The following is a 25,182-nucleotide window of genomic DNA, read 5'->3' as shown; positions in this document are numbered from 1 at the left end:
AAGACAGGTAATCCAGACAAAATTAATAAAATTATCAGCTTCTTAAATGTGTTTAAGAGGAAGAATTTAATGAACATTTTGCCTGGAACTGAAGAATTCTAAGGAATACTTGTAACCTTCAGAAAGACGACTGCTCTCAGGCAGTCAAGTGGCTGTGACAGCGAGTAGGAGACTAGCTCACTTACCATGAGAATCTTCTTACACATACAATGAGTCTCCACTCCTGCACGGTAAGTGCAAGTGTGACGTAACAGGAAGAAGGGTTTCTAAAATTTTACAAGTAAAATTTTATTCTGGCCACAGGTCAACAGCAAACATATGACAGTTAGGGCTCCGATTCTCCCCGCCGCCTATTTTATCATATAAACTAAATACGAAGAGGTACACTCGAACAAACTTCGTGAAAAATGAGGAACGGATTTCAAATCCCCACTTCCTAGAATAACACACGTCACTGCTTCAGAGTGGGGCGAAGAGTCGTACTCTTAGCACACAGTGTCTCCTGCACGGAACCACTGGTCAAAACGTTCAAAGCCTTCTCTAGTTGGCTCAAGGTATGGTAGCCACTCGGTACTGCTCCTAGCAGTTTGCTTTCAGAATAAAATTATAAAATAAGAACCTGTGTGAAACGTCACAGCCTTCAAAAAGCTAGCCGGTGACAAGCCTAGCTCTGATGGGAACAGCCCACCTGTAAAACGAAAAAGAGCTGTGGGTGAAGATGGTCTGATGTACCTTCATGACTCGAAATAAAAAAGCTCCTCAAACACAGATGATTCTAAAGCCATGACACCCAGAATTATGTGATTCACTTAGATGTGTTTACAATAGCTTCTAAAATCAGACCTACGTACAGAGGAGCTGCACCCTCCTCACAATTAACCGAAGCATATGGCCATGGGGGTGGGGAAAGGGGGCTTGGTTTAAAAAAAAAAAAAAAAGACAACTTAAAGAGGGTTTAAGGTGCTCCCTCCACTCTACTCAATAAACATACACCCAGAAGGAGAATGAAGTCGAATCAATGCCCAGGCACCTCTCAAAGAGAGCTTCTCCCTGTGGCCAATGTGCTTTGGAACTTTCTAGCACAATACAAATCCACTATTCTGGGTACACACAGAGCCAGTATGCCCTACACAAGATGCAAAGAGATTATGCCCATGATTAAACGTAGCCCCTGTGTAAGATGCAACTCCACTAGAGTTTTGATCACTTAGGATACAAAATGCCTAGCAAGGACCTTCAGGCCTCATTAATACCAATCTGTGGTCCTCACTGACTCAGTGGTGCTTTTTTTATCAGAACAGCCGGAGAGGCGGCAGACGGTGGCAACTGATACCAGGCCACGGCAATCCCAAACGCTGAGGAAGCTCTTCACCCGCTGGCCGCCTTCTGCCCTACGGTCACGGTTCTGCCACCGTAAAACGCTGGGAACAAAGCCTCTGTGGCCAAGCCTTGGCAAAAGCCAACAAATAAAGCGAGCTTGTCAGAGGCAGAACCATTTCATGGGCAATCTCCTCTAGCTGGGAGTGTGAGGCTGGGGAAGGAGGAGGCAGGCGTGGGTGCAAAAAAGAGCTAAGAGCCCCCGGGACAGGGGTCTGGTGACCCAACGCCAGATACCCAGCTTGGTGCCAGCAGAGCGGGACCTGCCGAAACCCATGATTCAGATGGAAAAGGAAGAGAAGACACCAAAAACTAAGGTCAGTTCCGAAATCTGCCCAGTTGATATTTGTTCTTCTTAGCAGTAAGGACTTGAATGAGAATCACGAAACTCGAGGAACATATATTTTTTCTCCAGGATTTAAAAAAACTGTCATCTTGTACTGAAAGACTACATTCAGTGTGGGTCAGGTCCAACAGCGTTAGCTAGAACTCGGTGGTAAAGGTCACCCGGCACTGGGAAGAAACGTCATCTGAGTGGAGGGCTGGTGGGCAGGCCAGAGGCCACTCCGTCACTGGTCCCCGAGCCTAAAGCCCTGTCCCCAGTTGTGTCTCCCGCCTCCGCCGTTCTGGTCGGCGGCTCGCCTCATGCTAGCAGGGGGCACACCAAACCCTGACACCCCTCCTCTCCTGCTGGGCAGCCAGCGGTACCTGGAACAGAGGGGGGAAGAAACAAAAGGAGAGAAAAGTACAGTCACTTCTCCACGCAGTTGTCCATCCCATCTCCCTTCCTGGGGCTCCCACGGCATCTGTCACATTGAATTACATTCGTCTGTGGCCACGGAGAGGCTGAGGACAATGTCTTATTGAACTTTGCCCTTTTCAGCACTTAGCTCAATGCCCTGACCACAGAAGTCACTCACTTTTTATGTTTTCTTTTTAATTTACTAAGCTTTCGCACTAACTTCACACTCTAACTTTTTTTTCCCTGATTATAGAAGCAATTCGTGCAGGAACAGTATGGAAACAAAAATATTACACCCACGAGCCCAACAACCAGAAAGAACCATCTATATAGCATTTTAGTTTATGTAACTATGGCTCTAACTGGCTCAAAGGATATAAAATAAATTCAGTTCCAAAGGACAAATCTGCAGCCGGCGTGTTTGGGCACCGCCCGGCATCACCATGATGCTGCTGGGTTCTTCGGCGTCCATCAAGGGAGAGCGGAGAAGATAGATTTCTGTCTTGGAATTTGGGCGTGTTTTAAAGTTGATTCATAGTTTGCCCTCCAACTGCAATCTTTCTCTCATAGACGGTGGGAAAGCTGAGGCCCGAAAAGGTTAGCTGATTTCTCACCTTACAAATTAATAAATTAAGTCACAAAACAGCTAAGAAAATGTAAACCCAGGACTCTATGTTCACAATAGTTTTTCTAACTACTTCCCTTCCTTGACTATTAGTAAACTGAGAATGTATTTTAACCTATTCCACTAATCAGATCCTGATGGTTCAATTTTTGTCTTGAAGGCAGAGATCGTGATCTGATACCTCTTTTTAAACCCTTCATGGCACCAAGAGCAAACCACGAGGGGTGACTTGCCCACAGCAGGAAGCCTGCAGAGTTCTACCTAATCATAAAGCATCTTCCTTACACCAGGTGCTGCATGTTTATTTTTAAATGCCTCTCATCTTCACGACTGCCCTAGGAGGTTGGCACTATTACCCCATTTTATAGATGGGAGAACTGAGGCAGAATTGAGCAAAGCTCTTCTAAAGTGACAGACAGGATTCAAACCCACGCAGCCTGACTCTGGAGCTCGTGCCCCACACCACTTCCTACACCTCACACTTCCGCAGGACACACAGCATGAGATTCAGGTGACAACAGTTAGTGACCGGAGTCCTCATGTGTTTACATCAACCCAGTTAGCTGCACGCTCCCTCCCCAAAAAGACAATTAAACCCCTTGTAAACAGAAAAATAACTGTGCACAGAAGAGGATCTATCTACTTTTCTAAGTGGAATGCAAAATAGTGATACGACTTAGAATTCTGTAACTCGCATCCTCCCTTTTAAACAAATACGGTTTTATCATTACATCAACATGTATTTCCAAGCGCTGGTTTCCCAACATTCATGACGTTCTGGCACAATAACATTCCTCCAAAGTATGTAATAAATTGGAAGACTAAAAAAAGGCAACACCAAGGCTGTCTTGCTTTGCTTCTTACTCTGAGACAATATGGAAGCCATCGCCACTGCTTAAACAGATAGTGAAATTAAATGCAAGTAATTAGTATAAAAAGATACCCAATTATACATAATCAACAAAGATTTATGGTAATTTCAAAGCAGTTACTGCTTTTGCAAGGAGCTACATTTTGTCATCTGATCTTTATGCAAAATTTAACAGAAGGGCTTCCACCAACAAGGAAAGCTCAAGTGGAAGGCAGGCTCCAGTGGGCTGTCGATTTTGCCACTAGAATCCCATAGACGTTGTTGCCCACAATTGTGAAATCTCTCCAAGCCATTAAGTCAGAATATGGCCGTTTAAAGTAAAATAGTTCTTGGCTGCCCCCCAAAGCAACAAGTTTTTTTTTTAATGATGCATCTGCCATCCGACTTGATAAACCTAGATCAAAAATCCAAACCTGCTGTTATTGCGTCCTTTGATAATTAGAAAGCAGATTGGTCATTTGTGTTTTTTTTAGCCTGAAGGCAACTCAAGGCTCACAAGAGAAACAAGTTTCTTCTTACGCTCTTAGCGAAAAAAACAAAACAAAACAAAAATACGACAATAGTGTACTTCTCTGTTTGTGTATTGTATTTCACCACAAAAAACCTTCCTCCAACCTATAAAAGTGGGGGGAAGGGGTGCCTACTCAAGTTTACTGCCCTCATTGACCCCCTGGAAGAACGACAAACTGGAAAACATTAAAACGAGCAAGATGTGAAAAGGGTTTTTTGCTTTTTTTTTTAAGCTTCTAAGTGCAAGCTATTATTGCATACGCCCGACTGGAGATTAAGCGTGATTGTCAGGCCGGCTGTGACACCCAGATGGTGATTTCACTTGTCCCTTCTTCGACAGCCTTTTGCTTCACTGACAGAATGGTCACACTACTTGAACGCTTAAGTGTGTCAGCATCTCCGGGGGCTCATCAGAATCCCGCCCCCCGCCCCAACTTCAGGAGCAAGGCTGAGAGCTTGTATTTACTGAGCATCCACTACTGTGCTGCTAACGGTAAACCCCACCTCCTGCAGACCCGTGAGACAGGGCCTCCCCCAAACACACAGACTCGCCAACTAAAGCTCGGGGGATTTACTAAGTCACTTTCCCAACATATGAACTGGCAGATGACGGGAATGGGATTCCAACCGAAGTCTGTCTCGAAACCAAAGCTGTGCCCTTGGCCTCCTCACTTTAGTAAACCCTGCAAACAGAGAAAGAACACGCACATCCTCCCAGGGGGCGGGACTATACAAGCCTCCGGTCTCTCATTTTAACGTTGAAAAGTCCTTTAAACATTCTGGTCTATAACATTGAATATAAAGATGTTTTAAACTGCTAACCAATGAGGCTACTTACCCTCTTACCCCTTCCTCAGCCAAAATCTTGGGTAAAACTGATAACCTGTCACCCTGGCCCCCTGCTGCACACACTGGATCCACACAGGCGCGCCGCCCGCTCTGCAGGGCCCACGGCTCCCCGGGATGCCTGAATCTAGGCTCAGCGGCCCCTGGCTCCGAGGGCTCCAGGAGAAGACCAAGCCTCGGCTTGGAGTGACCTGGGCAAGTCCCTGGCTGGCTCGCATTTCTCCATCAGACTGAGAGGGAAACCTTACCCCTCACAGAGTTTTTATCAGGATGCTGACAAACACGGACAATAAGATGATTATCAGACGAGAGGGGGAAGAAACACTTACAAAAACTGAGGCGTGGATAGAAAATTCCTTCCTCCCAAGTCCATTGGGTATCTGAACATGAGGAAGAAATAAAGATGTCCAACAAGATTTCCAATGAGCTCGTTGATGACCCTGCAAACAGAAAGCCAAATGAGTTTAAAGACATTCAAGCAGTAAAGTGAGACGCAGCAAGTTTTAACTAACAGCAGAGGGAAGAGATCCTTCGTGGCAGCCTGTTTCTGGTCGCTGGGAGTCTGTGACAGCTCGACAGTGAGCCCTTTTATAAAGTCGGAGTGGCACACGCATTCCGAATGAGAAGCAAAATCCATCCTGCTGGACCAGTGGGGCCTGTGCTCTGCAAGGCCAGCTGCCCCTCTGACATCTCTTTCAAGCCCCCGCCCACCCTCAACATATTGTTTTTGCTACTTCCTGCCTCAGGAGCTGGGGCAAGCTGCAAAGCAAGCTTTTGAACGCTTTCAGTCACGAATACCATATTTGCAAAACGTGGGTAAAACTGAAGGCTGGCAAGAGAGAAGCATGGGAGTAAGGAAAGGAGCGATGAAAAACGTCCACTGCCCCGTTCCTGGAACCATGGATCACGTCTCCCTCACCTCTTGGGTCCCTGACTGTAAGACATCACAGAGATCACTCTGGAAGGCTGACCTTCACCTTGTAATCCTAAAATAAACACTGCCCGTCTTCTATCTTCCCATGGCTGACACACAGGCCACTTCAAGGTTTTACAGATCAATTCTCACTGTTACATATCCTTCTCCGCCTCCGCCTGCAACATGATTCCTCTTAGGGACAAATCACCGTCTACAACTGCTCCCAGATTCTGCCCTTCTGGGAGGCGGGGCAGTTTTACCAAGCCCCGGACTTGCTCTAAACAGAATCTGTTTACTCGATTCATTCCCTTCTCCCTATGGATATGCAGCAGAAGTTAGGACCATATAGAGCAAAGATGTCATCGCATGAAGAACTTGCACTATCAAAATCTGTTTAAAAACGTTAAAAATATTTGGCGGTGTAAGAAACAGGAGTTCTTAGAATAACTGCATCTTGAAATCCTCCTTCCAAAATTCTGACTGGATGCATTCGAGATTTTCCTAAGTCTCAGGTCTGATTCCAGACTAGAAATTTGACCCTGTTTGGCCCAAACTTCTATACTATCGAACCACTGACAAAACTTCCCATCTGAGAATCTGTGCATTTCTGTGACTGGTGAGCAGTTTCCAAGGCATTCTGGAAATGCCTTAAGAATTAAAAAAACAGGAATTTTGTGCACAGAGTCGGCTTGGGTAAAATTAGGTCTATATTTGCTCAATCTGGATAGTGAATCCAGAAATAAATATTTATTCAAAAGCACATACATGGAAGCATACTATAACAACAAACAACAACAATAATAAAAAACCATTCACTGTTAAATGTGCTTAAAGCCCTGCAATTTTTTTTATTAGTTTCTGCTTTATAACAAGCCCTGCAATTTTAATCAATTACATCCAAATGAAATAATTTCAAAAGTATAAGGTACCAAGGTATCAACGCTGAGATTCTTTGAAGTGTTATAAAGATTAGAGAAGGAAGATAAAGAATAATGGAAGTCTTCCAAGGGTTAGTTTGCAATTAAATAAATCTAATATCACTTACGAGCCTCCGATGATATAGTTGAATCCAAGGATAACCCAAGGTAAATAACAGGCCTAGGAAAGAATATACACAAACATGAATATACCTACAGAGGATACAGCTGCTAGGGGGCTGAAATGGGGAAGGTTCTATTGAGAAGGGCTTTTATAACACACCATTGTAAAGCAATTATACTCCAATAAAGATGTTTAAAAAATAAATCAATAAATCCTTTGGAAAGTCACTGCAAAAGTTCCCTTTATCAATCTAGCATCATTCCTACTGTTTCAAGCCTTTCTTTCTTTCTTTCTTTCTTTCTTTTATTTATGGCTGCGTTGGGTCTTCGTACTTTCTCTAGTTGCGGCAAGTGGAGGCCACTCTTCGCTGCGGTATGAGGGCTTCTCATTGTCGTGGCTTCTTTTGCTGTGGAGCATGAGCTCTAGGCACACAGGCTTCAGTAGTTGTGGCATGCGGGCTCAGTAGTTGTGGCTCGCAGGCTCTAGAGTACAGGCTCAGTAGTTCTGGTGCACGGGCTTAGTTGCTCCGCGGCATGTGGGATCTTCCCGGACCAGGGCTCAAACCCGTGCCCCTGCACTGGCAGGCAAAGTCCCAATCACTGCGCCACTAGGGAAGCCCTAGCATCATACCTATTCATATATTAGCAATTGGAGACAGAGTACTTTGCCCATAGTTTTCAGATCCAATACATACCCTGCTGAATTATAACAAATAGCTTTAGAAAGGAGATGAGTGTCTGGGACTTCCCTGGTGGCACAGTGGTTAAGACTCCGTGCTCCCAATGCAGGGGACCCAGGTTTGATCTCTGGTCAGGGAACTAGATCCCACATGCATGCCACAACTAAGAAGCCCACATGCCGCAACTAAGGAGCCCACCTGCTGCAACTAAGACCTGGTGCAAGCAAATAAATAAATAAATACTAAAAAAAAAAAAGAAAGCGGATGAGTGTCCTATGGATGCTAATAAAAACATTGTCCATAATAGAGTCACATTAAGATTCCTGCCAGCAAATTGTTACCAATCAGCTATAAAACACCCCATCTTTTTAGGTTCTCCTTTTATATATTTCACAAAATTACTTTGAATCTTTATCACATTACACACTGATCTCTTGAACTAACACTCTCCCAAGTAAGACAGCTCTCCAGATGAATTCAACATGTGAGCCCCTGTAAAAAAAAATTAGCAAACAGAACCCTCCATTAAGTAGGGTTGGGAGACCAGAAGGGGGAGCTCTCACGCCCTGTTTCAACAGCAGAGCCCAAGAGGAAGACAGACTTCTTTCCCTGCAAGGACTCAGCCAATGAAAAGCTTTGTTTACCACACCTCTTGACTTCCTTTTCCTCTTTATATAAAAGCGCTCTCCTTCCCTTGGCACGTAGGGACTTGCTCGTGGCTCACCGTGGTTGCAGACCCCGAAATACAGTTCTCTACTCATCCCAAGTAAACCCATCTTTGCTGCAGAAGTATCTGGCAGCCTATTTACTTGAGGTCAACACCCCTTACCAGTTTCAAGACATCATACTAAGAGCTAAGGGCATTGCAAAAAACATCGCAAACTGGTAAAGAAAGGGTTACACATCAATAACTTGAAGGCAGAATGTGGTGAGTACTGTAAGAACACAAAGTATTGCAGAAGCCCAAAGGCAAGACCAATTCCAGGGAGGAGAGGCAGGAAATATGTTTAGTCCCCCACTCAGATTAAGAATGGGCAGGATTCACATGAGAAAGAAAATAAAAAAGATGTTACAGGTGGAAAGTTGTGAGAGAAGGCAGAAAGGGAAGCGTTTTGGGGGGAAAAACCAATCTGTTTCAGCTTAAGTGTAAAATACATAACAGGCAATGATAAGAACAGACTAAAAGAGAGGGACACATGAGGGTCCTTCCTCCCCTCCCCCTACCACACACACATACAGGAGATCCCTCAGGACACATGCCTAAAGGGCCTGAGCTCCAGAGGGAGTGAGAAGTAATAGTCAGCAAAGGACTCAGGGCTGGCTAAAGAAATCCAGGGGGCTGAGGAGGGGAGAAGGGGCTTGCCTACGGTTTACTGCTCTGCAGTGACCTCTTCTGCACGTGTCAGAAAGTACATCTCTGGGCTGAAGAGAGGGATTTCTGCAAAGACAAATGAAAAGGAAATTCTCCCAGCTAGGTTAGAGTACCTTAAATCGTGTTCCAAACCAAAATGATACAATCATGTCTCTGTTCAGCTGGGCCCAGACATAAAGTACTGACATGATCAGAGGGATCATCAGCAACTGCAAAGGAAACGAACACGTAAAGGCTCCGGAGGCACTTAAAACAGAGGCTTCGTGTAAACCTACCTTTCTTTGCTTTTTAACCTCTCCCCTCCAAATAAATTCTCCCATGGTTATTCAAAAAGCAGAAAGAAATTCAACTCATCAGAATTACTTAATCATGCAATGCATGCTTTAAAATCCTCTAATAAAATACAACACAATTATATTATTTGGGATGGATTCAGAAATATCAGGGTCAAGCTCTGTTACTTGGAAAAAGTATGCAATAAAGCTTTACTTACCATGTATTCTCAATTTTTAAAAAATACATATCCACATACATGAACAGAAAATACTGGATGACCATCGTTCTCAACGTTCATACATAATACAGAAGCCAGGCATGAGCAAGGACAGTAATGATTTAGGTAACTCACGTAAGAGCTTCAAAATACCATATAATTAACCACGCAGTTAATGCAATTTAAACTTCTGTCAAAGGTCATTAACAGTAAATCTGAAACACATGAAAGGCCAAATAGTTTCAAGGGACACTTACCTGCATATCCATTGCTAAGCCAGTAATCTTGGTTTGTAAAGTTAAAGATCAGACACAAATAAAGCATTCTACACCTAATATAAGTTCATTTCATTCCAGTTTTCTGAAGGAAAACACTTTTCTACAGTTCAGGTTGCTTAAAACACCCCGGAACACAAAGGTATCTAATAATCTTCACTGGGAACACGCTATTAAACTATCCGATGCCGAGGAAATAGTAGAAATTAACTGCTTTGGCACATGACTCAGTTTGGTTGCTTGTGTCCTCCGTGCCATGCCCCTGTATTTTAGCATCTCTCCTTCAGTTAGGAGATGGAGGGGCATGTGAAACATGCCTCTGAAACAAATAATGCGTCTGCTCACATTCAGGGCTCCCCAGCACAGGTGAAGTCCAAAACAATCTTTTTATCTTCCCTTAAAGGAAGGAAAGGGCATCCAGAGCGCCACAATTTTCTGGCTCTTGGCCAAGTTTCAATGGACACTAAACCCCAAAGCCATTCTGAGCTCACCAACTGTGCACAGGACTTGAGCCACCAAGCCCCTTCTGCTGCTCTCACAATCTGTAGAGGTCTGCAGCCGCAAGGCTGCTGACAGCTGTGGTTGACACAGAGCAAGCAGAGAGGCATGCTGTGTCCTTTCCCAGAGCCAGGCACTTACAGAGGGACCGAATTACCATTTAGGACCTCGAGACAAAGACAGCACTAAAGTAGGAAAGGATGCTGGTTGTAAATTAATTTTCTGATAAGGACCACAGCTTTCAAAAGCTGTCTCATGGCACGGAATCTCTCTGTGCTGCAGTCAACAAGCTGCCACACACCAGAACACAGAGAACTGGGAACAAGAAGAGGGAACAGTAATAAAACTCAACCAAACGTGGAAAAACCCCACAAAGGCAATGGTAGGGGAACGCATCGCTCCACGGCTATGTGATTCACTACCGCTTTTGACAAGAACCTTCATGATTCTTAACTATTAACTACAGTAAACAAAGATGCAAATACTATCACTTAAAATGTTATGCAGATTACTGCCCATTTCTCCAAACCTGAAAAAAAAAACTGGTTATTTCTGGCCCAAAATGACAGACGGAAGGATACCACGATGCAAATCCAGTTGAAGAGGAGCATGAATAAATAGTCTGCTGGCCTCCCATCAAACGCTCCTGGAAACAACAATAAGCCAAATGTCATGGTTCAGAATTTCGGAACAAAGAAACTTCTATGTTGAGAAGTACTTCAAAAAATTGTAGAGAAAACAAAAAATGAGAGTATTTTAAAACCACTCCTTGGAAGTAAAAGAAAAAATTTTTAATATATAAAACCGTGTCCACAATTAAGCCCTAAAGTAAAGCTGCCCGGGTATCAAGGCTAATAATCTGTGTTCTCCTAACTGAATTCCAGTCCGTAACATGCTCTGCTCAACTAGCACGAGCCAGAAGAAACCCAAAGGGAGGACAGTCAGGTCCACAGCTACTGAGACCCCATCCGCTGAAGCCCCTCACAGCCTGCTGGCCTTTCCTTCATGGCTCTCATCATGAGATGGAGACCCGTTCCTGATTACCTGGTTAATCCTTTCTCCCTCCACTAGACCATAAGCTCGGTCAGGGGAGGAACCATGTCCGTGCTGCCTACCACTGTGCCTCCTCTACACAACTAGGCTGGGAAGCAATTACTGTTGTTATGACTGGAGACACGCGCACGCGCGCACACACACGCACACACACACATGCACATACACATGCGCGCACACACGCACATGCACACACACGCACGTGCGCTACCACTCAGTCCGGCACTGGGCCTACCAAGAGGATTCGGTCTCCGTCTTCCAGGACCTCACATTCTAGCAAAGGAAAACAATGGTAGTGGAATAGGGGGCAGCCACACCTTTCCATGGCCTTGACTCTTCCTACCATATCTGTGAGGGACAACGGAAAGACCTACACCCTCTTTTTGCAGATGAGGAAGTATAGTTGCATGACCAAAGTCACATGGCTTTTAGAAGCAGAGTGAAGTCTAATTACTAGTTTAGTGTTCTTTCTGCTATGCCACATACTGGGCTTTGTCTCATTACTGGGCAGAACAATCAACATTGGCCCAGCTCTCCCTTCTAAGGATGATCCTCATGCCTCCAGCTGCACAACTAGGAGAGGGGCGGAGAAAAGAACAAATGACTGTAAGTTCCCTCTATCTCCAACGGTTACTTCTCCCACACACACACCCCATCACAATTACATGATATATATAGTCCATTAAAAAAAAATAATCCTGGGCTTCCCTGGTGGCGCAGTGGTTGAGAGTCTGCCTGCCGATGCAGGGGACACAGGTTCGTGCCCCGGTCCGGGAAGATCCCACATGCCGCAGAGCGGCTGGGCCCGTGAGCCATGGCTGCTGAGCCTGCGCATCCGGAGCACAGGTTCCGCAACAGGAGAGGCCACAACGGTGAGAGGCCCGCGTACCGCCAAAAAAAAAAAAAGACTGGCTATGGGATAACTGTTAAAGATGAGTGATGATTAAAAGGGGCTCATACTGACACATGCTACAACATGATGAACCTCAAAAATATTATGCTAAGTGAAAGAAGCCAGTCACAGAAGGACACATAAAATGTCCCAAATGGGCAAATCCATACACAAAGTAGATGAGTGGTTGCCAGGGGCTAGGAGGAGCGGGAGGGAGAATGGAGACTGCTGGCTTGGGTTTTTTGCGGGGTGATGAAAATGTCTGGAATTAGTGGTGATGGTTGCACAACTTTGTGAAGATACTAAAGACCACTGGATTGTACACTTTAAAATGGTTAAAATGAGGAACTTTATGTTAGGTGAGTTTTCTCTCAATGAAAAGGAAAAAAAATAAAGAGGTTCATTAACCTTTCTCTCTACTTTTGTATATGTTTGAAAATGCCCCGTAATACAATTTTTAACAAGTGGTCACGGATCATCCACATTTAATCTGGAGTTTACTACTGATATAAAAAAAAAATTCCTCCCACAGCTTAACCCTCAATTAAATCTTATCAGAGGGGTAGAATGTTAAGCAAGCTGGCAAGGAGAATGAATGTCATATGTTCTGGTAGATGTAAGGATCCAATCCCTGGTGTGGTGGTCAGAGTCCTGGTTGTCAGCTTCACCTCAGCCAAGTCACTTTACTTCCTTGCATCTCCTGTTCTTCCTTTATAAAACTAAGGGAATGGGCTAGGTCCCTTCCAGAAGTAATAGTCTATTACCCAAAACTTTGTATCAACACGGTGATTTCCCTCTTCTTAAAAAGCACCTAACAGCAAATGCCAATTGAAGGAAAAATGATATTTGACACCAAATGTCCAACCTTCTATATCCCTGCAGTTGTGAGACGGATTCACAATTCTCAAGCATATGAGCACTGACTTAGATTTAAGGGTGGCTCAGAATTTTCTATCCTGAGCTAACAGCCATCAGGTTTCTAGTCTCTGAAGTCAGACAACATTTTCAAAATCATTTAGGCTTTGCCAAGTTATATTTTGACACAGCAGTCTATCAAGATATTGCTTCTCAGTATAAGTAACTCAGAAAAGCATATAAGGTATTGTAGAAAATAAATAACAATTCAGTAAGAAAGTTTTAAGAATTTTATAGCTTATCGATATAGGTAGTCATATCTGAAAAACTACCATGCTATTAAAATCCTGGCTATATATTTTTTAAAAGTTGAGTGCTTCATATTGAGTATAAATGCTCTAACACAGTGAATAATAATTTAAAAAAAAAAAAAAAAGAGAGGGACTCCCCTGGTGGTGCAGTGGTTAAGAATCCGCCTGCTAATGCAGGGGACACAGGTTCGATCCCTCGTCCAGGAAGATCCCACATGCCACGGAGCAACTAAGCCCATGCACCACAACTACTGAGCCTGTGCTCTAGAGCCCGCGAGCCACAACTACTGAGCCTGTGTGCCACAACTACTGAAGCCCGTGCACCTAGAGCCCGTGCTCCACAACAAGAGAAGCCGCCGCAATGAGAAGCCCGCTCACCGCAACTAGAGAAAGCCCATGCGCAGCAACGAAGACCCAATGCAAACAAAACTAAATAAATAAATTTATTTTTTTTAAATTGTTTTTAAAGTTGCATGTTTCAATTACAGAGACTAAGTCTAGGTTTTTACTTGCATAAAGTAGTGTTTTTCAACCCCAATTCAGGAGATATATACACTTCAGCCCAATTGTGCTTTAAAAAACAGGGACTGCTGTGTGACAGAAATGAGGGAGACGTCACATGAAGTGAGAGGCACACACAGGAGATGGACAAGATGTGTAAATCTCTGCTCTTGTATTTTTTTCACCTATAAAATGGTGACACTGCTGCTTACATCTCATGATGATGCTGTGAGAATTAAAAAACGAATAATCTAAGCGCCTAGTAGACTCCTGGCACAGTCACTACTTACTGCGCATTTACACCATTATGTCATTTCTTTATATATGCCATCTGCCCTCAAAATTCCTCCAATAAGTAAATACATGGATTAGTAAATTAGACAGAAACAATACTTAAAACAACCACAGATAACATACCTGTTTCGAGTCGTGTAGAGTACTGATATAAGAAATATAAATTGACCAAATAAAGAAATCCAGTTCCTGGACCCACAGGGAAATAAAAGGTGGCAGTAATCGGCCTCCAAATCTGTCCAGATCAAAATAAACACGGCTGTTAGTTTCTCTAAGCTGGGTGGTTTTTTTTTTTCTTTTAACTAAACAAAATTAACCCTTGAAAAACATTCTCCTCAGTGATGAGAGCTACCAAATGGACATCACCAATATAATTCAAGAAAACTGAAGAAAAGTTCATATTAGCTACAGTGACTTCAATGTGCAAGTCAATGGAATGAGATGGCATCATAATATAAACAATAAATATTTCTAAGCAAGTTGAAAAAAATCATCACTAAAGACATATATGGTTAATCTTTACTGGGATCAGGCTTATAGTTATGCCTATCAAAAATGAATTACAGTATAACTGAATCACTTTGCTGTACACCTGAAACATTGTAAATCAACTACAGTGGGAAAAAAAAAGAAAAAGAAAAAAGATTTATAAAGATAATTTCCAACAGCACAGTAATTATCTCTATTTAGGAAAAGAATACACTGGGATGACAAACCTTGTCAAAATAATGTCATATTCAAAAGGTAGAAGTAAAATAGGAACTTTCCATTCAAATCAATGTGCTATTTAGGCAATATGGATACATAACTTAAAAATATTACCTTCCCCCCAAAAAACTACAGAAAGGTCTACAGTGAGAAGTAAGCCTCCCTCCTGACCCTCAGTCTCCCAGCTCCTTTTCCAACAAGAATGGATCCATTTATTGTGTTTCTTTCGAGAAACAATCATTTCTATTACTATTATTCCTCCCTTTTCATCCTAACTTACCTTGCACTGTTCTATACCTTGTTTCACTCCCTTGAAAAAAAATTTTTATAGGCTTCATAATATTCCTTCTGTGTGGATGTCCAAACTTCACTGAAACTATTACAATGCTACAATGAATATTCTTGAATATCCTCTTTATACATGTACACATAGGATAAGTTCCTGTGAGTCAACCTGCTGGATCAAACATTTGCATTTAATTTCAGCAGATATTGCCAAATGCCTACAAAAATGTTTAACCAATTTATACTTCCTCCTAAAATGGAGATTAATGTCTGTCTTCTCTCCACAGCCTCACCATTTAGTGTATTTCACAGTCACCAAGCATGTTTCTAAAACTTCAGCATATTCTTTCTTCATTTTTCTACTCAATTTGCATTTCCTTACATATTATGGAAACTGCCCTTTCTCACTGTTGCAATTATTTTCTGGTCTGTCATTAGTCTTATGCTTTTGTGGTGTTTTTGCCATATAAAATGAAATGTAAAAGTTTAATTTTTATATAGGCAAATGTATCCATCATGTATCATGTTTATACAAGTACTTCTCCCCTCCAAGAATGTAATAGTGCTCCCAGTTGTACTGTAGTTTATGTAAGAAGTGAGAAAGAGGGTCAACTTATTTTTCTAGACGGTCACTAGTTTTCCCAATACTATTTACAGAGTGACCCATCTTCTCTCCATTGATCTGAAAAACTACTTTCATCATATATTGATTCCCTTTTATAGGGAAGTCTACTTTTAGACTATTCTGTTTAGAATCGAATTCCAATACCAATACCAAGCTATTTTAATTTCTAGTTTTATAATGTGTTTTCTTATCTGGTAAAGTTATATAATTAAATAATCCCCCTCCTGTTTTTCTTCCACATATGTCACAATCTTCTTGGCTAGTCTCCATATTACTTTTCTAAACGAACGAGAACCAACACCTTTCTTATTTCAATGTGATAAAGACACAGTTTCCAGCCAGAAAGAAGTCTTTCATACCTTTCTATTGAGCTTTCGATTTCTATCTTTTTTATACCCAACCACCAAAGCTGAATTATCTAATTGTTTGTGATATTTGAAAACTGGGCCTCTTGCACTTTCCAAGTATACAACTCTACCTGTAAATAAAATTTTGTATCTTCTTCTTGCCTAATTTACTGGCTAACACCTCCAGGATAATGTTAAGTTATAGAGGTTGAAGAAGATGGCCTTCCCAGACTTGGAAATGCCAACATAATGCTGGCTTTTGTCTTGAGAGCTGTGTGTCTTATCGCATGAGTGTGAAAGACATGGTCCCTACATCAAGGAGGTCTCGATAATGGGGAGTCTGTCCAAAGAAGCAAGAGTAGGCACAGGAAGGGGAACTTCTGGTCTTGGAAAAATGAGTACAAAGTCCCAAAGAACTGCAAGAGCACAAGGATGAATGGGTATTGCTAACGATTTGGGTGTGGCTAGAATGGCGGGCATTAGTTGTGGGGCTGGCCAGGCACAGCTGGCAAGTCAGGTTCTCCAAGTATAGAACTGTAACCCTCAGAGCTTAATTCCCTGTGGAGGAGAATGCACTTCACATACCCCAAAAGTCACTTCCAACAACCTTGAACTAAACCAGTAAAACAAAATAGGTTAAAATTCATTTTGGTTTATTCACAATTTTATCTCAGAAACAGCTGAGCCTGATGGAAGGAGCACTGGAAAGGATTTGAGAAGACAGAGATTTCAGTAGGGGCTTACAAGTCATCAGTCCTGAGTCTCAATTTCCATTTGTAAAAGAGGAATGATATACTAATACTTGCTCCATTTTGGTTAATGGTTAAAAAAAAATATAGTGTACTATTATGCTCATTTACATGTCCTAACTCAGAGGGTAGATTGTATAGATGAGGAAGCAGAATGAGAAAAGGCCAAATAATAGCCAGTAAGTGGCTGAGCTAGAATTTTGTCCCAGACAGCCTGACTCCAGAGTTTATAATACTAATAAGCCCCTATTTTTACAGTGCCTCTCACAAGTGACATCATTACTATGAGATATAATTAAAATCAGTAAAAATTTTTAGTACTACTATACTACTTGTATAGTCCTGAAATGAACTGAGCGTAAGCTCACAAATTCACTCTCCTTGCTTAAAAAAAAGCATTGGGGGTAAAAGACCAGAAGCAAGCAAGCTGTGGCCCTGGCTCGGGGCCTTGGAAAAGTCTGGACCTTTGAGCTTGCATCTTCATCTACCCAGTAACATCTGTCCTTTGACTCCCGCCTTCCTCATCTCACAGATTTTGTAAAAGGTTGGAATTAAGAAAGCAGATTAAAAAGGTGCTTTGTAAAAAAAATTTGTGTGGGCATACAATTATTACAATCTTTTAGGAGACATGTGCTGACCTGGTTTTTACAAATTCACATTTCGAACTCCCCCCAGACTCCTCTAAGTTACTCCAGGCCTGATTTTGGAAAAGAAACCTCGGGGGGTTTTCTGACTACATTTTTCACTAACACTTGATGCCACGATGCTATTTTTAGCCACTGTGTGCACCTGTGCTTTGGAAATCAGTGTCTGTCAAAATACCGCACACTTCTTTTCCCAGTTCATTAAGCTTACCCTTGAGTTATACTTGCTCTCACTGATCTAAGGGGCTTAGTATTAGTAAAATTGTAATCTGAAAACACCAGGAGATAGCTCATCTCTTCAGAGGGACACAGTGTAATATATTTCTGAAATCCCCCTTGAAGGTAACCAACTAAATCCCTTCCTCTCCTCTGATACGTAGATAGTTAGGGTAAGGAAATGGCTTTATTTTCAGGGCTGGGAGTGGTGAAGGCCTAGAAAGCCTGCACTGATCCCTAAGAAGCAGCCAGGGGCAGTGCAAAGAGCCTGGGACTTGCAGGCAAGCATCTCACTTTAACCCCACAGCAATCTCAAGGCCGGAAGCATAATCACCCACCTTTTGCGCGAGGAAACCTGGGCCCTCATTAGAGCTGAGGTAACCTGCCCAGAGTTCCTCACTTAACAAGAGCAAGAAGCCCACGTGCTCCCTGGCGCAGAGGCCTTCAAAGAAACGTCAGACACTGTTCGTCAGCTGCAAGTCCAACAACTTCTGTTGAGTGTTTAGTTCAACCATCCTTGAACGAAAATCTCCCAAACAACGTGCTACTGAAATCATTACACATGCCACCCAGAGTCTAGGGCAGGTCTTTTTAACTATCAAAAACAAAGATTTTTCTGCAACAATACAGACTGGTTGATTTGGAGTTAAAGAAAGTCTGCCTGGGTCAACGAGCAAGTAAGAAAGAAGGGCACCCATGTGCCAAACGCTGATGTTAGCAAACTCTGGCTTTTCTCTCTCTCTCTTTTTTTTTTTTTTTTTGGCAGGGGGTGGCGGTCTGGGGGAGAGGAACCGGGGGGTGGGGCTGGGGGGACACCAGACAGGCAAGAAAATCAAATGAAAGGCACTCAGTCTCAACTGAGGACGTTAAACCAGCTATTAGGAGCCACCAATTCTACTCCTAGATACGTTTGCATACCTGTGTTCACCAAGACGTGTTCCAGAATGTTCACAGCAGCACTACGCATTCTAGCCAAAGCTAGAACTACCCAAAAAGCCCGTTACCAGCAGAAAGGGTAAATAAATGGTGGTCTGTTCACACAAGGGAACAATACTAGGATGAGCAATCTATAACCACATGCAACAATGTGGGTGACTCTCAAACTGCTGAAAAGAGGCTAGACACAAAAAAATACATATTGTGTAATTTCATTTATAGAAAAGTAAGAAAACTGGCAAAAACCATCTATGGTATTAAAAGTCAAGATAGTAGTTACCCTTGCAGTGGGTAGTGACCAGAAGGGAGAAGTAGGAAGGTTTGGGGGATGCTGGCTGTGTCTCGATCTGGTGGCTGGTTATATACTGATGTTCAATTTTTGAAAATTCAACAAGCTATAAATATATAATACATACACTTTCCTGCTTGTATACTGCTACTCAACAAAAAGTTTAAAAATGAAGCTATGGGCTCACCCTTAGCTACAGACCACAGCAGAACTGTCTTATGTGGACAGGATTGCAAAGGGAAGGTTTTAAAGCTGTACACACCAGAACACTTGCCATAAAGTCCTAAATCCAAACCCTGAGGCTACTTCTATGCTCAGCCCACAGACCAAGTTCATTCCCCTTCCAGTTACGGGTCTATATGACTCTCCTTCCCACCACACTCAGAAGAGCCTGCTAGGGTTGCTGTCATTAGGCTAAATGTGATGACATGAGCAAAAGCTTGGCAAGCGTAAGCACCAGGCCTGATCACAGACTTGCTTGGTGCCGTTTCTTTTTGTTCCCGGAAACAAATTAGAGAAACTGAGAGTACGTATCTTCCCATTTCTAGTCAGGACGCCTTTAGTGGGACAAAAAGAAGGATAATAATCCAGCAGTTACGTTTTAATTTCAATTACAAATTAAAATTAGAATATTACTGCCCAAGGAGAGAAGGCAGCAATGGCAGGAATTATTATTGACTAATAAGTAAAAATAGGCACAATTTTTTTAATAGATTATCTACCCGATTATTTACTGGGCACTTTACATTTTTTAAGTTTTTATATAATAGAGGCGTGAAGTAGGTAACATTTCTCCTCAGTTTGAAGCTATTCATTTTCGTGTTCCTGAAATTCGGACGTGCCTTACAGCCAATAGATTCATTTAATGTAATGTGTACTTTCCTCCCCTTCCAAAAAATTGTAGTAAATTAAAGGAGCATCTTATGACCAATGGAGTTACAACACAGTTAACTCTTAGAACAGAGTTAATATGGTATTAAATTATCCCCACTTTTAGGTGGAGAAATTGAGGCTCAGAAAAGATAAACAGCTTGCCTGAGGGCATACAGCTTGCAAGGGGGCTAAGCCAGGCCTGGAGACCATGACTCAACTACTTGAAATCCCACAGTCTTTCTACTCTAATAGAAAAGGAACAATAATTTGCTACGACTGGTTTGAAAGAAATCACCCTCAAGAATGTTTTGTTAAACACTTAACTATGTGTTTTGGTAGGTAGGAGGCAAAGGAGTAAAACGAGCGCTTAGAACTATCTTGAACTCACCAAAATAGAAACTGAAACTGCAGCTGTCTATCAACTGGGGTAACACTGACCTCGGGATGTTTATGGGGGTTAAGTGACGTATCATATGGAGAAGCCCAACACAGATGTAAGGCAGTGATGTTATTTTGTCCAAAGAAACAAAATCTCCCGTGCAGGCAGCCCTGGGAGACATAATCTCAGAAACCACGAGGGCCGCAGCAAAGTGCAGCCTCTCTTCTAGTTAATCAGGGACCAATATGGAGACATTTCATCACTGTGGACTATCTGATCAATGAGTCTTAAATGTGAGGGATGAGGAACTTTACGCAACAGTGGAGTGAGTCTTAACATACACCTACGCCTTTCCACTTACCCAAACTAAGGAAATAACATTTTAAACTTTAGAGTTCCAAACCAACAAGCTACTCAGAGGAAACCCACAGATAAGGAGGAAAATAACTTTTGTCACTTCCAGCATGAATCCACAACTCTAAATTCATCATCTCCAAGTTGTCCAAAGATGCAGCTTTTAAGGAAAAGAGGAGCCTCCAGCAGAAAGCACACCACAGGCTGTGTGTCCTCACCCATCAGCCTCTCAGATGCAGTTTTTCCTTTAACTGCTTCATTTGCAAATGGTGGGTCTGACAGCTAAACCTGTCCAGAAAGAGCAGGAGTCAGAGTAGCAGAAAGAAAGTATAGATACTGGTCTCTCCACACCTGGGCAGTGGGCACACTGTCCTGCCTTCTACCAGCAGCTTCTCCCCCGTTTCAGGATAACAAGCCCACAAGAAACAATGCAAGGAAGATGGGAAAATTATGGAAGGTGTGACATGAATGATGACCTTTCTAATCAGTTCACCACTTTTAATATTATACACATGTAGGCTATTAGAAAGACTTATTTTTACTAAGCTGACTTCAGAAACAAGCAAGATTTTGCAAGGAAGGCCAAAGAGCCGGTTTTGATCAGGACCTTCTCATTTACGGCCACTGACGATTTACAATCATTTATGACCACTGCTCCTCAGGCACCGCATTTCCTAACGTGCCACCGGGCACAAAGTGCACAACATTCACTGCAACAAATATTTTACCAAAGCAAATAGAAAAGAGTCTGCAATTCTGGATGCACACCCAGATCATATTCTAATATCCAACAGCCTACTTAACTTCTCCACCTGGATGCCTAAAAAGCCTCTCTGGACTTAATATGGTCAAAATGTAACTCTTTATCGATACCTTTCTCCACCCCCAAACCTGAGCCTCCCTAAACATTCCCAATCTCAGAAAAGAGCTGCACCAGGCACTCCACTGCTCCTGTGAAAACGGGGACATCCTCAAGTCCCGCCCCTTCACACATTTCACCCTTCACATCCATGAAGCTGCAGTGTAGTCCACTCCAACTCCCAAATCTATCCACTTCTATCTTCACAGCCACTCTGGTCCAAACCACCATCCCTCTTGCCCTCTAACTTGACTCATCTCTCTGATCCTGTTACCTAGCCCACCCTTTCCCCCATTCACATACCAAGTCCATCCCACAGAGTAGCCAAGGCAATTTTTCAGTCCTTTGTTCAAAAGGCTCTGAAGCCTTTCTAGTGCCTTCAAATTAAAGTTCAAACCACAAAGCCCTATACAATCTAGCCCCAGCCTACCTTTCCACTTTCACTGTATTGCACTCACCCCTGGCTATCTCTCCGTCCTCAACTACGAATCCTCATCCCTACAGCTGACTCTGTACTAACTATCCAGTCTTCTTTCCGTTTCCAATTCCTGCCTCTAAGCCTTTCACTTATTATTCCTTCTTCTTGGAAGACTGTCCCCAGAGCCAGATCTTCCCAAAGCTGGCTCCTCATCATTCCGATTTCAGTGCAAATATCTTCTCTGAGGCCTTTCTGGAACACTCCATCAAAGTCACACACGCCTCTCTTACTTTCTTCATGTGAGCTGGGACTTTTTCTGTACTATTCACTATTGTACCCAATTATTTCCATGCATTCAACCCATATATAAGCACCTGCTATAGGCCAAACACTTATCTAGGTAACAAAGACAGTGGTAAACAGACAAGGGGCTCTCATGGAGCTTTATTCTCTGAAGGGAAGCAGGCTGACAAACATCAAGGGGATATGTAACCAAGAAAAATTAAGGATAAGGGAGACAGAGTGAAGGAGAGGTACTATTTTACGTAGGGCAATCATATAAGGCCGTGCCAATAAGGTGGCATTTGGGCAGACTTGAAGGAGGTAATGAGATAAACCACGGTTATCGTCCTCAAGCAGAGAAATAACATGTGCAAAGAGCCTGAGCAGGGATGGAGTTAGGTGCTGAAGAAACAGAAAGGATTCCACTGTGAAGCCTAATATACAAGGTGGAAAGCAGTAGGAGATGAGGTCAGAGAGGTAGTAAGGGGCTTGCAGGCCACTGAAAGGACCTGAGCTTTACTCATCCAGTGGAGAAGACATTAAAAGGTTCTGGGCAGAAGACTGCCAGGATGCGATTTATGTTTTAAAAGGGTCACTCTAGCTGTCTAGAGAAAAGATCGAAAGGAACAAGGCTGCTATGATAATGGCTTGCAATAGAGAATGAAAAGGGACTGCATTCTGGATATTTGTCTAAAGTAAACAGAATTTGCTAACAGACTGTGGGATGTGAGAGAAGAAGTCAGGGATGAGTCCATGACTTTTAGGTTGAGCTCCTGTCATAATGGAATTGCTATTTACTTCTAGGGAAAGGGGTACTGTTTTGGACACATTACGTCTGAGATGTCTATGAGTCATCTAAGTGGTAATTTCAAGTATACGGTTGGATGTACAAGTCTGGAAGTGAGACAGATCTGGACTGAAAATATGTATATTTGTATTTGAGAATCGTCAGTTTGTAGAAATTATATAAAGCCATGAAGCCACATAAGATCACCCACAGCTAGGGAGAATATGGAAAAGAGGTCTTGGGGTACATCACAATATTTAAGGATCAGGAACATGGGGAACCAGCAAAGAAAACTAAGAAACAGCCAGTGAGGAGAGGGAAGACAAGAGTGTGTTACCCACAGTCCAAACAACGTGTTGAAATTAATGTCAGATCTTAGTATCCGACCTGCCACTGATTAAAGATTTAAATCACTGAATCCGGCGAATAAAGATAACCTCCAGAAAACTAATATTCTCTTGCCAGGAATGTTACTCTGGACTGTTTCCTTCATGCTTCAAAAAATAAGGACTTCCATTTCAGGAGCAATTTACTCTTTACTCACTCCTTCACAAATACAACTACTACCTGCCAGATACTAGATCAGGATCTGGGATGCACACAAATAAACTCACTCTTTGCACCTCGGGCTTCAAATCACTCCTACTGGGAAGAAACTCCATTAACATAAAAAGAACTCAGCTGGTAGTTGAGCAAGGCGACGTCCACATGCCATCCACTTGGGTGGCAGAGGGAGGTCAGAGGGCAGCTGCTCCAGGTGGCCCCAGGTTGCTACTCACTGGCGTCCAATAGATGGACAACTATCAGACTTACCTTCCCAATGCCGCCTTCTCCGAGTACGGAGGGCGGGGAGCACAATTTTAATGGAAGGACGAAATCAATCCCTTCCCACCGGGCCAAACCGTGTTGTCTCCCTCTACGTCTCCAGCTACCCAGGCCCACGCTCAAACCCCTTGGCCTCCACCCCACCCCCTGGCCACAGGACCCCGCCCTAAACCGCTGGAGCCACCGCACTACAAGTCCCACCAGGCACCGCGCGTCCGCAACCGGCCGGTCTACGCTCCGCCGCTGAGGGGCCACCTGGGGCCTGTAGTCTCCACTTCCCCAGTCGCCCGTCAGTACCTGGAAGCGATAGAGGAAGGCTTCGGGCCAGAGGAAGAAATAGGCCGGGCTGATGAGACCGAGTTTGCCGACTAAGGGCACCGCGACGGTGGCGGCGAACCAATAGCGCGTGATGGCCGGGATGCTCCTGAACCAGTCCCCGATGTCCGACATCTTCGCCTCTTCGGTGGCCGGGATGTGCAAAGCCGCCCGACTCCCGTCCCGGCCCCCTCACGACGCGGTCCGCTGGGCGAGTGGAAGGTGTCGAGGCGGAAGCCGCCACAGCCCCGTTGCAGAACGCGGAGGCCGGCAGACGTGGCGCCACCGAATTCGGACGAGCGAGGGAGAATTCGGAAGCGAAACTTGCCCTTCCGGCGGCCGCCGACGACGTTGACAAGAAGTGCCGCCGCTTAAAGGGCGAGCACCGTTTTTACCACTGGGCAGAAGCTCGGTGGTTCGGAGGCTGGAGGGCGAGGGACGGGTCCAGGCGGGGCCAACAACACGACTGGTGGGGAACAGTGGTTGCCAGGAGCAACGACAGATACTCCAGCCAATAGCGAGGGTGAACGCACTCTACCCAGTTCCTGCCGGATTTATAGTCCAGGTGGTTCCACTTGGAGGGTGTTTAAAGGGGAAGGAGGAAAATAAAGTACAATGTAGCCCCTCAATTGTCCATTCTTTCCACAAATGTTTATTGAGGGCTTAGTAAATGCGAGACAGGGTTTTAGACTCTGGAGGTTGCAGCTATCAGAGCTGTTGTGGTACCTTCTCTCCTGGAGCTTCCATACAAAGATAGGGAGGTAATGAACAAATAATTGAATAATTTCAAGAGAGTGGTAAGAAAAATAAGGAAGATAAGTTAGGATAGTGGGAATAGAGTGATGGGGTGGGAGTGCAGAAGTGTGGGGAGAGGTGGCCGCTTTCGATGAGAAAGGTCAGGGAGAAGCTGGAGGAGGTGATCTTTGAGCTGAGCCCCCCCCACACACACACACACAGATCTGGGGAGTTTTCCACACAGAGAAAACAGCCACTCTGCACACACAAAATGTTGCCTGCCATTTCAGTAAACAAAGAATGTTGACTTCTATTCCAGTAAACAGGGAATGTTGCCTGCCATCAGGCCCTTAGCCACTGCAGACACCCAGATGGTGTGCCCTAAGGAGAATTCAGGGTAGAGAA

General features: G+C 43.6%; 1 protein-coding gene across 1 annotated transcript; it reads right to left on the bottom strand.

The window, feature by feature from the left end:
- Window positions 1–272: 272 nt before the first annotated feature.
- On the bottom strand, window positions 273–24,442 carry DERL1 (derlin 1). The gene is made up of 8 exons (XM_082600964.1): window positions 24,025–24,442; window positions 14,275–14,386; window positions 10,827–10,891; window positions 9,730–9,756; window positions 9,093–9,188; window positions 6,933–6,985; window positions 5,301–5,411; window positions 273–2,085 (listed from the first exon to the last, which is right to left on the bottom strand). The coding sequence occupies exons 1-8, from the start codon at window positions 24,175–24,177 to the stop codon at window positions 1,947–1,949; spliced, it is 756 nt and encodes a 251-aa protein (XP_082457090.1). The 5' UTR covers window positions 24,178–24,442; the 3' UTR covers window positions 273–1,946.
- Between the last annotated feature and the right edge of the window lie 740 nt (window positions 24,443–25,182).

Source organism: Mesoplodon mirus (genome assembly GCF_964341445.2).
Source record: "Mesoplodon mirus genome assembly, chromosome: 16".
NCBI classification, from domain to species: domain Eukaryota; kingdom Metazoa; phylum Chordata; class Mammalia; order Artiodactyla; family Ziphiidae; genus Mesoplodon; species Mesoplodon mirus.
The sequence above is the reverse complement of the archived record's forward strand: the minus strand, read 5'-3'. Positions and strand labels throughout refer to the sequence as shown.

Excerpts from the sequence above, each read along its gene's own strand:
- DERL1 (XM_082600964.1), bottom strand. The coding sequence starts at position 24,177 with ATGTCGGACATCGGGGACTGGTTCAGGAGCATCCCGGCCATCACGCGC. Across the intron at positions 14,387-24,024 it reads CCTTCCTCTATCGCTTCCAG|ATTTGGAGGCCGATTACTGC; the intron begins GTACTGACGGGC and ends TGATCTGGACAG. Across the intron at positions 5,412-6,932 it reads AACTATATCATCGGAGGCTC|GGTCATCAACGAGCTCATTG; the intron begins GTAAGTGATATT and ends TTCTGTTTGCAG.